Source organism: Alosa pseudoharengus, unplaced genomic scaffold, assembly GCF_046254945.1.
Source record: "Alosa pseudoharengus isolate Yale_2024_CS ecotype anadromous, Long Island Sound unplaced genomic scaffold, YU_APseudo_1.1 YU_APseudo_1.1_scf_19, whole genome shotgun sequence".
Lineage (NCBI taxonomy): Eukaryota > Metazoa > Chordata > Actinopteri > Clupeiformes > Clupeidae > Alosa > Alosa pseudoharengus.
This window is the reverse complement of record NW_027468657.1, coordinates 15,582,422-15,595,496: the sequence shown is the minus strand read 5'-3', so window position 1 is coordinate 15,595,496 and position 13,075 is coordinate 15,582,422. Positions and strand designations below refer to the sequence as shown.

Genomic DNA, 13,075 nt, shown 5'->3' with positions numbered 1-13,075 from the left:
ACACAGCCTACGCTTCTTCTCAGAATTCGCACATAGAGCCCACAATATCATATCCAAAAAAGTTAAACAGATTGGCCAACCTCATCAGCTGTCTCTAATGTGTCACTATAATCCAACTTTTAGACCGTCATAGTCCTCCATACGTGTTCTTTTTTTTTTTAAGCAAACGCCCGAGACAAGTGTGTAGCTACAACATAAACAAAGCTAAACTCATGGCTGACGTAGGCTATCTTCTTGAGTGGTCACTGATTGAGACACAGAAAGTTCTCAAGAACACTATTAGGTCTTTAAACATTTACCATCACACACATTAATTCATCGGACCTACAGTAATATTTGTAGTTGCCTTAAAAAAGGAAAAGCAAAGGTGATAGTCCCCCCCCCCTCCTATTTTTTTTTCTCATCGGATCTGCATCGATCTCAAATATGACATTTCTAAAATCAAATTTACGGAAATCCGTCCTACGACGGAGAACTTTAATCCTTGCCAACGTTCCACACACACAGATAAGCTAGCTGGCATCCGTTACATGTGTGTGTATGTGTGTGGGTGGGTGTGTATGTATGTATGTTGTGTGTAAATGGTTGTGTGCATAGGTGTGTCTGTGTGCACGTGTGCATGTGTATCCTGTGTGCGTGTGTGTGCGTGTGTAAATCTGTGTGTGTGTGTATTCAGATTGGTGAGCGTGGGCTGAACCTGTCGGGCGGTCAGAAGCAGAGGATCAGTCTGGCCCGAGCGGTCTACTCAAACCGGGACATCTACCTGCTGGACGACCCGCTGTCTGCAGTGGACGCTCACGTGGGCAAACACATCTTTGAGGAGTGTGTGAAAAAAGCCCTGAAGGGCAAGTCTGTCATCCTGGTCACACACCAGCTACAGGTACACTCTGCCTTGGTGGACATAATTCCCCTCTCCTCTCATCTCCTCTCCTCTCCTCTTCTCTCCTCCCCCTCTCTCCTTCTGTCATATCCATCCTCTCCTCTTTCTGTCATGTCCTCCCCACCTCCTCTCTTCTCCTCTCCTTCCCTCTTTCTTTCCTCACCTCTTCTCCCTCTCCTCATCTCATCCTCCTGTCCTCTCCTCCTCTTCTCCCTCCCCTCCTCTCCTCTCCTTCTTTCATCCCTCTCCTCATCTCATCCTCCTGTCCTCTCCTCCTCTTCTCTCTCCCCTCCTCTCCTTCTTTCATCCCAGCTTCTGTCCCCTCCCTCCTTCTCCTGCCCCCCCCCCTTCACTCCTCTCCTCCTCTCCTAAAGACGTGTGGGGATAGAGCTTTTGCCTCTACTGCACTCTTAAAACAAATGTGTTGTCCCTATCTAGACACAGAGATGTGTTAAAAAACAATGCAAGTTGTGTTGTTTTCAATGCAAGTTGTGTTATTTTCAACACATATTGTGTCACAAATAAAATCTGGACACAAGAGATGTGTTAAAAACAATGCAAGTTGTGTTGTTTTCAACACATTTCAACACAAGAGTGTGCCCCCAGACTCTGGAATGCTCTTCCAATTTGCACTAGGTTTGCTGAAAATTGCTGAGTGTTTTAAGGGGCAACTGCAGACTGCAGATTGTATCTGTTTTACTTATTTATCCGTAGATTCTTGTTTACCCCTATGCTTTTATGTTTCATGCACTTTTGTGTCAAGCACTTTGTGATCCTGTCTGTGAAAAGCGCTATATAAATAAAATGTACTTACTTTACCTACTTACTAACTCCTCCCCTCCTTTCCTTCTCCACTCCCTTCTGCTCCCTCCTCTCCTCCCCTCCCTCTACTCCCTCCTCTCCTCCCCTCTTCCTTCTCTTCACCTCTCCTCCTCTGCTCCTCCCCTCCTCTCTCCACCTCCCCCTACTCTTCTACTCTTCCTCCTCTTTCCTCGTTTCCTCCCCACCTATCTTCCCCCTCCTCTCCACCTCCCCTCTTCCACCTCCCCTCCTCTCTTCCCCCTCCTCTCCTCTTCTACTCTTCCTCCTCTTCCCTCCTTTCCTCCCCTCCTCTCTTCCCCCTCCTCTCCACCTCCCCTCTTCCATCTCTCCTCCTCCCCTCCTCTCTTCCCCCTCCTCGCCACCTCCCCTCTTCCACCTCTCCTCCTCTCTTCCCCCTCCTCTCCTCCTCCCCGGTTCTTCCTCTCCTTCTCTCCTCTGGCGTAGTACCTGGAGTTCTGTGACGACGTGCTGCTTCTGGAGAACGGTGAGATTAAGGAGGCGGGGACACACACGTCTCTGATGAAGGCCCAGGGCCGCTACGCTCAGCTCATCAACAACTTCCAGCTGGAGCAGACGCATGTACGTCACAAACACACAGTCTCTCTCACTCACTCTTTTTCACACTCTCACTCCAGATAGAACACTCACTGTGGATAGAACACTCTCACTCCCAATGTGCAAAATTCTCTGAACAAAGGTGGATGTTTGAGGCAAACATACATATTCAGCTGTAACCCCACGTCCAGGGTCCAGAGAGGACCTGCAGTAACCCAACGTCCAGAGACCTCATACTGTTTGTGTCTCATCAGACTCTCACCTCTCTCTCTCTCGTGTGTGTGTGTGTGTGTGTGTGTGTGTGTGTGTGTGTGTGTGTGTGTGTGTGTGTGTTGCAAACGTGCACAGCAAACTTAAAGCAAAAAAATAAAAAAATGTGAAAGTCTCGTTCCGTTTCACTCCCTCTGCTGGTTGATGCAGCTACCCTTTAAGAGTGTCTTCTTAAGTCTGTGTGTGTGTCCATTTCTCTTCAAGTCCACCAAGCAAAAGTCAATATGCACATGCATATTTTGAAAAGTAAGAAGCAAATTTGAATTTAGACGGTTTCTTGCAGCTAATGAGTAGAAAACGCATCGTTTTGTCCCATAACAACTTATATAGTTCATATAGTGCAGACCTTTAATGACGGTAAAAGGTAAGTTTAGATGATGCCCCCAGACCTAGCATTGGAGCTGATTGGGAGTACACTCTTAAAATGAATGTGTTGAAAACAACGCACTTGTGTTGTTTTAACACATCTCTGTGTCCAGATAGGGACCACACAAGTTTGTGTTGTTTCCTTTTTTTTATTTGTTACACAAAATGTGTTGAAAATAACGCAACTTGCGTTGAATCAACACAACTTGTTGCGTTGTTTTTTTTTAACACATCTCTGTGTCCAGATAGGGACACATTCGTTTTAAGAGTGTACTGGCTATTAGCTGCAGCTACTCCAGTTCGGTAGCACCGATTTTTGTTATTTTTTTTCCTGTTGACATCTAGCGATCAAGATCCATGTAAAAATCTCCCGGATTTCTCTTTTATCGATTCCCAATCACAAGTGACCAGCATACCTGTTTTTCCCGGGTTTCTCCCGTATTTCAAGGTCATCTCCCAGCACCCTCCCGTTTTGTTATTTCTCCCGGAAAACTCCCGTAATTTGCATGGCCATTAGGGCTGGGATAAACGATTATTTTTTAAACGATTAATCTAGCGATTATTTTTTCGATGCATCGATTAATCTAACGATTCATTTTTTCAGTCCGATTCGATTTCGATTCGATTATCGATTATCTCCCCATTAATTGACTAATAGCAACTTATACATGTTGATTTTCATATCTGAATGAAAAAAAACATGAATTCCTTAACATTGGAATTAGGGTTGGGCACCGAAACACGGTTCTAATATGGCACCGGTGCCAACACAAACGGTAGTAACTGCATCGAATCACAACGTGGATTTCGGTGCCTCATTTCGGTGCTTAAATAGCGTTTTTTTTTTTTTTTAATACGAGGCATCACTGCATGTCATGCGCCATCTCTAACGTCTTGCTCTGATAGCAACACATCCAGATACAGTTAGCTAACATAAACACTGGATGTATAAACCAGAGGGGTGCACCACATGAGTGGACAGTGTTTGACAGCTTGCGTGAGACCAAATAGCTTACTTTAAAGCGATATCGCGAGCTCCTGTCAGATTCTAGCAGTGGGCTTAACTACACACAAGCAAAAGGCTATGAAACAACATCAACAGTAGGCTAGCCTAGCCTATACGTTACACAATATCCTTGCTAATGCGCTAACTGACATTTATTTGAAATGTTATCAGCAAAGTTGTAAGGTGAAAACTTTATTTCACGGTGTGTTAAACAACATAATGGCATGATATTAATCTTTCATGTGCATGAGGTCCATATAGCATCACAATGAATATGAAGATCATGTTAAAAGTTAGCTGGCAAAAACAAATATGTAGGTTACATACCTGATGTCACTGAGCTGTCAAAGAGGCTACGAAACCATCTCCGTTCGTTATCGCTAATTAAACTCAGCTGACTGGTGTTAGCGCATAGCCATAGTTGCTGTTAAAATGCCTACTTGGCTAGCGCTGGGAATCTTAACACTTCAACACCGACATGTAGCCTAACCTGTTCAAAACTACTGCGTGTTATGGGTTAAGTCAAGACACAATTTCTTGAAGCATTTGGGAACACACTAAATTAACTGGAAAGTAGAGTCCCTTAGATTAGCTTGCTTGCAAATGCCGTTGTCCATGACCTGGCAGTTTTATGGCAAGCGGTTTTAACATACCTTATGTCAAACCGCCTACACTGGGTAAACTTGAAAGCTTACCATTGTGTGTGCATGCATGGCAAGCTGTTTTAACATTTAAATGTTAATTCATAGGAGCAATGAGATATTGATAGTAAATTGAATATAACAGTTCAATTTCATGTTCAAATTTGTCTCATCAATAAAAAAAAGCAATTCATGCTTTAGACCATTTTAATTTAAAACATTTTAAAAACAAAGCACCGGTTCAGGCACCGTTTCGGCACCGGCACCGTTTTAAAGGTATCGATTTAGCACCGGTATCGGATAAAACCCAAACGATACCCAACCATAATTGGAATATATGTTTATTGCTCTTAAGATTCCAAAATAAAAGACTATACAAGTGCAAAGTAATGCATTCTTAGTCAGAGGTAGCATTCAGTTCAGTTCAGTAGTGTATAGGTCTAATTGAGTGCCTGTCACTTTAAGACGACGTTCGTGAGGGAATCCTTGCAATTAACATTAACACATTTAAAAAGCTGCTGATGTGTGGATGCAATTCATAATGTAGTTAGTTCAAATAACGGTTTGTACTTCTCCTTGGGACAAGCACTTTTGAGTCTTGGAAAACACTTTTCCATTTACATCGGGATTTTGCAAACATTCAGTGTCAGAGTCAATAAAATGAGCCCTGCATGAATAATGAAATTGACAAACAGCTGTAAGCATGCTAAACTCTACATCCAAACAGTATTCTAACGTTGGCTTTGAGATACTGCTTGATTGCATAACTTTGCTAAGGTCTCATCACAACATAATACATTGAGGAGACCAAACTAAGTAGAGTTAACTTTAATGCAGCAGTTTTGAACAAATTTGCACAGCATGGTCACGATGCTAAGCTGATTTAATAACAATTTAGCCCACTGTGTTCTATGCAATGCTTCTATTTGGCAACAACAATCCTTCAACAATCGTGAATATTTTGTTAAATGCACATGCAGAGGAGGGGCAGCGGGCTCTTACAAGAGAGAGTGGCCGGGGCAAGGAAAGGCTGCATGCGTGAAAAGCACAGCTCAATGATTTCGTGGCCTCCAGCCACAGATTAGTCAACTTATGGGAAACACTGAAGGTGTAAAATTAAAAAAATATTTAGCGGCACACATTATGCTTAAGGAATCGACGCGCATATTTTGCGTCGACGTATTTTTTGCGTCGACGTCATCGATTGCGTCGACGCGTTGTCCCAGCCCTAATGGCCATCAAACTTCATTTTAAAATCATTGATCCATTCAGGTTGCCAGGTTGTGTATGAAATACACCCTACACATACACGATCACTTAGTTTCAATTTCAACTGTTTTGTCATAGGCTAAAACCTGGCAACCCAAAACCCAAATAAGGAAGCGGGTGCCTTCTGCGCAGCCTGAGTCTCGTCGTAAGCAAGCGGACTAGTTGAATGGCCTACTGCAGAACTAGCTGTTGTGAAATTGTTGGGAATTTAATTGATTAACACATCACATAAACTGAGTGTTGTTGATACACTGAACTTGTTCCCTCGGAACAAAATCTGACAGCAAGCAGCTTTGGAGTTTTAGAAGTAGGCTGCAGGCAGGCAGCTGGTGGATACATAACTGGCATGCGTAAGGTAATGGTAAGGTAAAAGCAACGACCGAAATGCAGTGTTGAAACACGTGTATGAAACGTATTAAATATCTGGTATAAACACTGCCCCCCCCACCCCCCGAAAAAAAAACTCCCGTTTTTGGAAAGCTAAATGTTGACAGCTATGGTGACCAGACTCTATTCACTTGGTGAATGGGTTTTGCTTGCTTCTTCTCCTGTGTTCAAAGTCGCTTCTTCTCCTGTGTTCAAAGCTGATTCGCTGAGGGAATCCCCAGGGTGTGTCACATGATTTTCGTGCATCTAACTTGACATTAGCAACATCAGAAAATATGCCAAAATGTTTTACTATGGTGTTAAACATAGCCTCATGGTTATTGTTAAAGGTAGTATATTTAACCGAGTGATTCCATATTTGAGCACAAAAAAGACATATTTTTCTTCAGTATTTAAGTATTTGAAATACTGTAAATACAATCCCTCGAAGTATTTTGTTACAAACTACTTTTGATTTTTTACTAAATACAAATTACAAAAATATGCTAAAGTAATTAAATATGTATTTCAAATTCATCTAATTGAAATACTGCCCATGTCTGAATGATTGGTGCCTCTCTTTAATTTGTTCTGTAAAATAGTGATTGGTGCCTCCCTTTAATTTGTTCTGTAAAATAGTGATTCGAGCGTTCGACTCCCATGCCGGTGTGTGTCGAGGTGGCGGGGTCGAGGGCCGTGAGCGGCGGTCGAATTACGACCTCTGTTACACCTCTGTTTAATATGTTCTGTAAAATAGTGATTGGTGCCTCTCTTTAATATGTTCTGCAAAAATAGTGATTGGTGTCTCTCTTTAATATGTTCTGTAAAGGAGGAAAGTAAGGAACCACCAGCTGATCCGCAGCAAATTGAGGTTCCAGAGCTGACTGCAGACAAACACGAGAACAACGGAGTCATCAACCCTGGTACGTCACGCGTTCCACTGCGATCTCACTTCTTCAGAACTCTGACAGTAGTTAGCACTTGCACCAACAGTGTTTCTATGCTTCTGTAATGCTGCCAGCCACAGTACTACAGTTTCATAGAGGTGCCTGTAGTCTTGGTCTCACCAGCGCACGTGGACATTTAATAATGTAGAGAACTTCGATAAGGAGAGTACTTAGAACAAGAATTACAGAACATAAAAGTATCAAATTAGCATATGAAGAGAAGTGTCCTGTGGACAGGCATTTGAATGAGATTGGACACATGAAGGCCACACCCCTGTTCCCTCAAGGGTCATCGTAGGAGTGCTCCCACCCAAACAGCAACTTCCTAAGTGTATGGTTTATAAAATCAGTTTTAATGGGTTTGCTAATGTACACATACATGTATGCATGCCTTAAACATATGCACTTATGAGAGGGTGTGGATACATGTTTTATAAACCACTTCCTAATGCTATAATTCATGATTAACTCAGGAGTTAGAAATGGTTAGTTAAGTACATTTTGTGTGGAAGCGATTAATCATTATTTTTGTAGGTGTAAATAGTTTGTTAATAATTAAGATACCCATTGTAACTGATAAACTATAGACAATTCCTTAATAAGTCAAATAATGGATGTTACTTAACATTATTACATTAACAAATTATTATTGCATCATTTATAAAAACTAAATGTTTTACAAATGAGGAATAAAGCATTTAGTAATAGTTTACAAATGCTTAATTAATGATTAATAGTGAGTAGTTATGATAAAGTGTTACCGTAATTTTAAGGTAAAAAAACCCTCTTCAATGGGCATTTAAATCTACATGTTATGCTGTTATACATACACCTAGGTGGCAGTTAGCTGACGTCATGACCTACAAGTGTCAAAAAGCACTTTTCCTGTGGATGCCCAAAGATGCTAGAAGTTAAGAGAGTAATTTGCTGATATGGAAATTGAGGTTTAACACTGACCTGTGTCTGTGTGTGTATGTGTGTGTGTGTGTGTGAGAGCAGAGATTCAACAGCTGATCAAACAGGAGGTCACTCAGGAGGGATCAGTGACATGGCGAACATATCACCAGTACTGCAAAGCTGCAGGAGGTTAGCCACACACACACACACACACACAGTCATTCCATATCAAATCAACCAGATCCCAGGTCCCAGATCACCCTTTCAGTTGGGCACCCAACATTCACAGCTCTTCTGTATATGTGCAGGGTGAAGAGCAGTAGAATATGGCTATATATAAGTGTAATTGCAGTATCTACATTTGTAAATAAATAGAACACTATGGGTGGGATAGGGTAGGCGTGGACCTCAACAGGCACAGACAAGGAGGCATCAGGCGGGGGCGGGGGTTCAGTAGGGTGACAGCCGCAGGGAAGAAGCTTCCTCTGAACCTGCTGGTTCGGGTGCGAAGAGACCTGTAACGCCTCCCTGAGGGGAGTGGGGTGAACAGTCTGTGGTTGGGGTGAGAACAGTCTTTGATGATGCTACGTGCCTTACGCAAGCATCGCTTGCCCTGGATGGCCAGTTGCCATACCAAACTGTGACACAGTTGGTGAGGATGCTCTCAATGGTGCAGCGGTAGAAGTTCACCAGGATCTGAGGAGACAGGTGGACCTTTTTTAGCATCCTCAGAAAGAAGAGACGCTGAGCCTTTTTGATCAGGGTAGAAGTGTTAAGGGTCCAAGAGAGGTCCTCAGAGATGTGGACACCCAGAAACTTGAAGCTGGTGACACGTTCCACCTCAGTCTCGTTGATGAGAATGGGGGTGTGTGTGCTAGCTTTAGACTTCCTGTTAGAAGTCCACAATGAGCTCTTTGGTCTTCTTGGTGTTGAGAGCCAGGTTGTTATCAGTGCACCACGATGTTAGGTGCTGGACCTCCTCCCTGTAGGCCGTCTCATCGTTGTTGCTGATGAGACCAATCACTGTAACTGCAACTTGACAATGGTGTGCAGTCGTAGGTGAAGAGGGAGTATAGCAGTGTTTCCCAAAGTCTGGGTAGGAGATTTTATTTGGGTCGCCAGCACAATTTATGTTGTGTTATAGGCCTAACTGATACCATTTGTCATTTGATACCAGGAAAGCGAACAGTTTTCTATTAGGATTGTTAACTACCACCGTCACGGTTTTGTCATAAAAGCTCATGAAACTGGCGCATGAAACTGGGGGACGAATGCATCGCAGAGGGGGTGCCAGAGCATGGATATCTACCTCTCAAAATGAAACCGTTCTGTGGGACGCCTGCCATGTACCTCGCAGTTGCAAACTGCAAGGGACATGAATCCGCCTATTTGCAACATTAATAGATACCAGCTCCTCAACTTTACCGATTAAAATCTAGTGACCATGCTGTCAACTAAAGCAGACATCCATAGACCGGACATAAGGCCATTCAATTTGCATAGTTTCGATTGCAGATGCAATCTTTAAAGTTAATAGCAACCTCCTCACATTCTTATTTCTGATTTAAAATGCACAACAGTGCATTATATTAGTTTACAATTTAAATGGGCATTTTAAACACTATTCCTCTCGTTTTCTACCTCGCTAACTCCAAAGTAAAGGTGCATTCTTCCGGCTATTGCGCAAACGACTCTTGTTCTGATATAACGACTATACGATATAATATAATACCACAATACAATATAACGACTTGAGTTATTTGCTGTTTACATTGGAATTGACGTCCACAGTGTTATGGACCCATTTGTCTGCAACGCAATGTAGCCTACAACATTTTTTTTTAGAAATACAGGAACAGCTTACTATGCTGACGAATGATGACATGACAACATGCGAGAATTTCCCCTACTCTCGGATGCGCATTAAAACGTATTTTTTCAGTAGTCATTTCCAACTTTTCACGCTGATGGTGCTCAAAATGCAACACAACCGTGTTCAAAGCAGAGATCTTATAGCAATGTATGGTTGGGGGAGGCATAGAAAAGTTGGAGAACCTGTGGCCTAAAACAATATTGGTGGTTGCAGGGTAGATTTGAAGTGAAATGGGTCGCGATGGTCTGTCATTTTTAAAAAGTGGGTCGCCAGAAAAAAAGTTTGGGAAACACTGGAGTAGAGGAGATGGCTTGTTGTCAAGGCAACTGGTGTGAGACTGCAGCTTTATTCACGATACCGGGAGGCTGTTACCCACAGCAAATGTCAAGTAACAATCCCACACATCTTTGGGTGAAGCCAGTTCTTATACTCTTAACACACACACACACACACATGGAAAATCACAAGAAACTTACCCCCAACAATGATCCATCCATCCAGTTAGTATCAACAGAGATAAGGATGTTACAAGACCCCTTAACCTGGCCTAGGCTATGTTTGTGTCCTTGGGGTAAAGTCAATCAGACACCCTACAGCAAACAGTCACAGAGGGAGACTTTGGAGGACACAGGGGTTATTTCTAAGTTAAAGGATGGTACCAGATTTCACTACACACACATATATATATATATATATATAGGCCTAGTGGATGGATTTCAACTTGGTTGCTAAAAGTTGCACCTTTGGCAATTTGCATAATTAGCATAATAAGATAATTAAAGTGTGAATAGGGTACATTTTTTAAATTATAGCTATCACCATGAAACTTTCTCAGTTGATTACTTATGTTAAGATAAGAAAAAAATGCATTGCATGTTTATTTCTATTTTAAAGTTTAAATATGCAAATGAGGCCCTATCTCATTAAATATGCACTTATTTGCTTACAAACATAATCAGATCGGTTGATAAAGCCAGGCTCAAAATTCTTTTTCCAAGGGAAAAGGGTTTTGTCAGTAAATTAAAAACAATTCAGGCATATTTCAAGGACTTTCTCTTGCAAGGCTTTCAGCTGAACCAGCTGAAATTCTAAATGTAACAAAATGACAGCCGCATTGGGAGCAGTAGCATCCACAGACCCAACTACAGACCCTCTTCTCACCTACTGGGAGTACAGACCCAACTACAGACCCTCTTCTCCCCTACTGGGAGCACAGACCCAACTACAGACCCTCTTCTCACCTACTGGGAGCACAGACCCAACTACAGACCCTCTTCTCACCTACTGGGAGCACAGACCCAACTACAGACCCTCTTCCCACCTACTGGGAGTGAGGGGAACAAGATGACTACATGCATATACCTACGTCATAATCCATGATCTCTCCAGGGTAGACCCTGTTGTTGATCATTGTGTGTGTGTGTGTGTGTGTTTCCAGGTTATATCCTTCTCTTTTTCATAATGTTGAGTTTTGTTCTGCTGGTGGGGACGACGGCCTTCAGCAACATGTGGCTAAGCTACTGGCTGGAACAAGGATCAGGGGTAAACACACACACACACACACACACACACACACACACAAACATAAACACAGCAGTATACTCTAAGTAGGTTAGGTAATTTAGTTAGGGTTTATGTCTGTGTTGCGTTGCAGAGCTGTGCTAACTCTACTCTTGAGGGGGCGTCTGCAGGAGACATCTCCCTGAACCCAGACCTCCATTTTTACCACATGGTCTACGGCCTCTCTGTGGTTGCCATGGTAATGTTCAGCCTCATCAAAGGCTACTCCTTCACCAAGGTGACGGTACACGCTTCCTCCAAACTCCACGACACCATGTTCCACAAGGTAAGACACACACACACATACACACACACAAACATACACACAGACACACACACAAACATACACACTTACACACACACACACACACACACACAGGGCCTAACCCCCATGTCTTCTGCAGATCCTGTTCAGTCCGATGAGCTTCTTTGACACGACGCCCACAGGCCGCATGGTGAACCGGTTCTCCAAGGACCAGGATGAGCTGGACACGGCCCTGCCAATCAACATGGACAGCTTGCTGCAGTGCTACCTCATGATCACCTTCACCCTCATCATCATCTCTGCTGCGTTCTCCTACATGCTCACGGTCCTGGCTGTCCTCGGACCAGTCTTCGCTCTCATCTTCTAGTTAGTGTTTCAGCACTCTTGTGTGTGTGTGTGCTCGTGTGTGTGTGTGTGTGTGGGTGTGTCTGTGTTTGTCTGTAAGGAGCATGAATCTGCGTGACTGACAGTTATCCAAACTCACGCTGTACATTGAAGGATTGCTCACTGTTGTTTTACCATGCAATGCATTGCATGTTTTTTTCTATTTTAATGTTTAAATATGCAAATGAGCATAAAAGTTTGGGAAACACTGGAGTAGAGGAGAGGGCTTGTTGTCAAGGCAACTGGTGTGAGACTGCAGCTTTATTCACGATACCGGGAGGTTGTTATCCACTGCAAATGTCAAGTAACAATCCCACACATCTTTGGGTGAAGCCAGTTCTTATACTCTTATCACACACACACACACACATGGAAAATCACAAGAAACTTACCCCCAACAATGATCGATCCATCCATCCAGTTAGTATCAACAGAGATAAGGATGTTACAAGACCCCTTAACCTGGCCTAGGCTATGTTTGTGTCCTTGGGGTAAAGTCAATCAGACACCCTACAGCAAACAGTCACAGAGGGAGACTTTGGAGGACACAGGGGTTATTTCTAAGTTAAAGGATGGTACCAGATTTCACTACATATATATATATATATATATATATATATATATATATATATATATATATATAGGCCTAGTGGATGGATTTCAACTTGGTTGCTAAAAGTTGCACCTTTGGCAATTTGCATAATTAGCATAATAAGATAATTAAAGTGTGAATAGGGTAAATTTTTTTAATTATAGCTATCATCATGAAACTTTCTCAGTTGATTACTTATGTTAAGATAAGAAAAAAATGCATTGCATGTTTATTTCTTTTTTAAAGTTTAAATACTTAAATGAGGCCCTATCTCATTAAATATGCACTTATTTGCTTACAAACAAAATCAGATCGGTTGATAAAGCCAGGCTCAAAATTATTTTTCCAAGGGAAAAGGGTTTTGTCAGTAAATTAAAAACAA

General features: G+C 42.4%; 1 protein-coding gene across 1 annotated transcript in view; it reads left to right on the top strand.

Moving 5' to 3' along the window:
* The window catches only part of LOC143132381 (ATP-binding cassette sub-family C member 12-like), a 45,303-nt gene that overhangs the window by 19,393 nt on the left and 12,835 nt on the right, over positions 1-13,075 (top strand). The window contains exons 14-20 of the mRNA XM_076291859.1: positions 677-880; positions 2,147-2,281; positions 7,005-7,098; positions 8,122-8,208; positions 11,331-11,434; positions 11,547-11,738; positions 11,857-12,083. Of these exons, the coding sequence (XP_076147974.1) occupies positions 677-880; positions 2,147-2,281; positions 7,005-7,098; positions 8,122-8,208; positions 11,331-11,434; positions 11,547-11,738; positions 11,857-12,083 (1,043 nt within the window). The remainder of the gene's footprint in view (positions 1-676; positions 881-2,146; positions 2,282-7,004; positions 7,099-8,121; positions 8,209-11,330; positions 11,435-11,546; positions 11,739-11,856; positions 12,084-13,075) is intronic.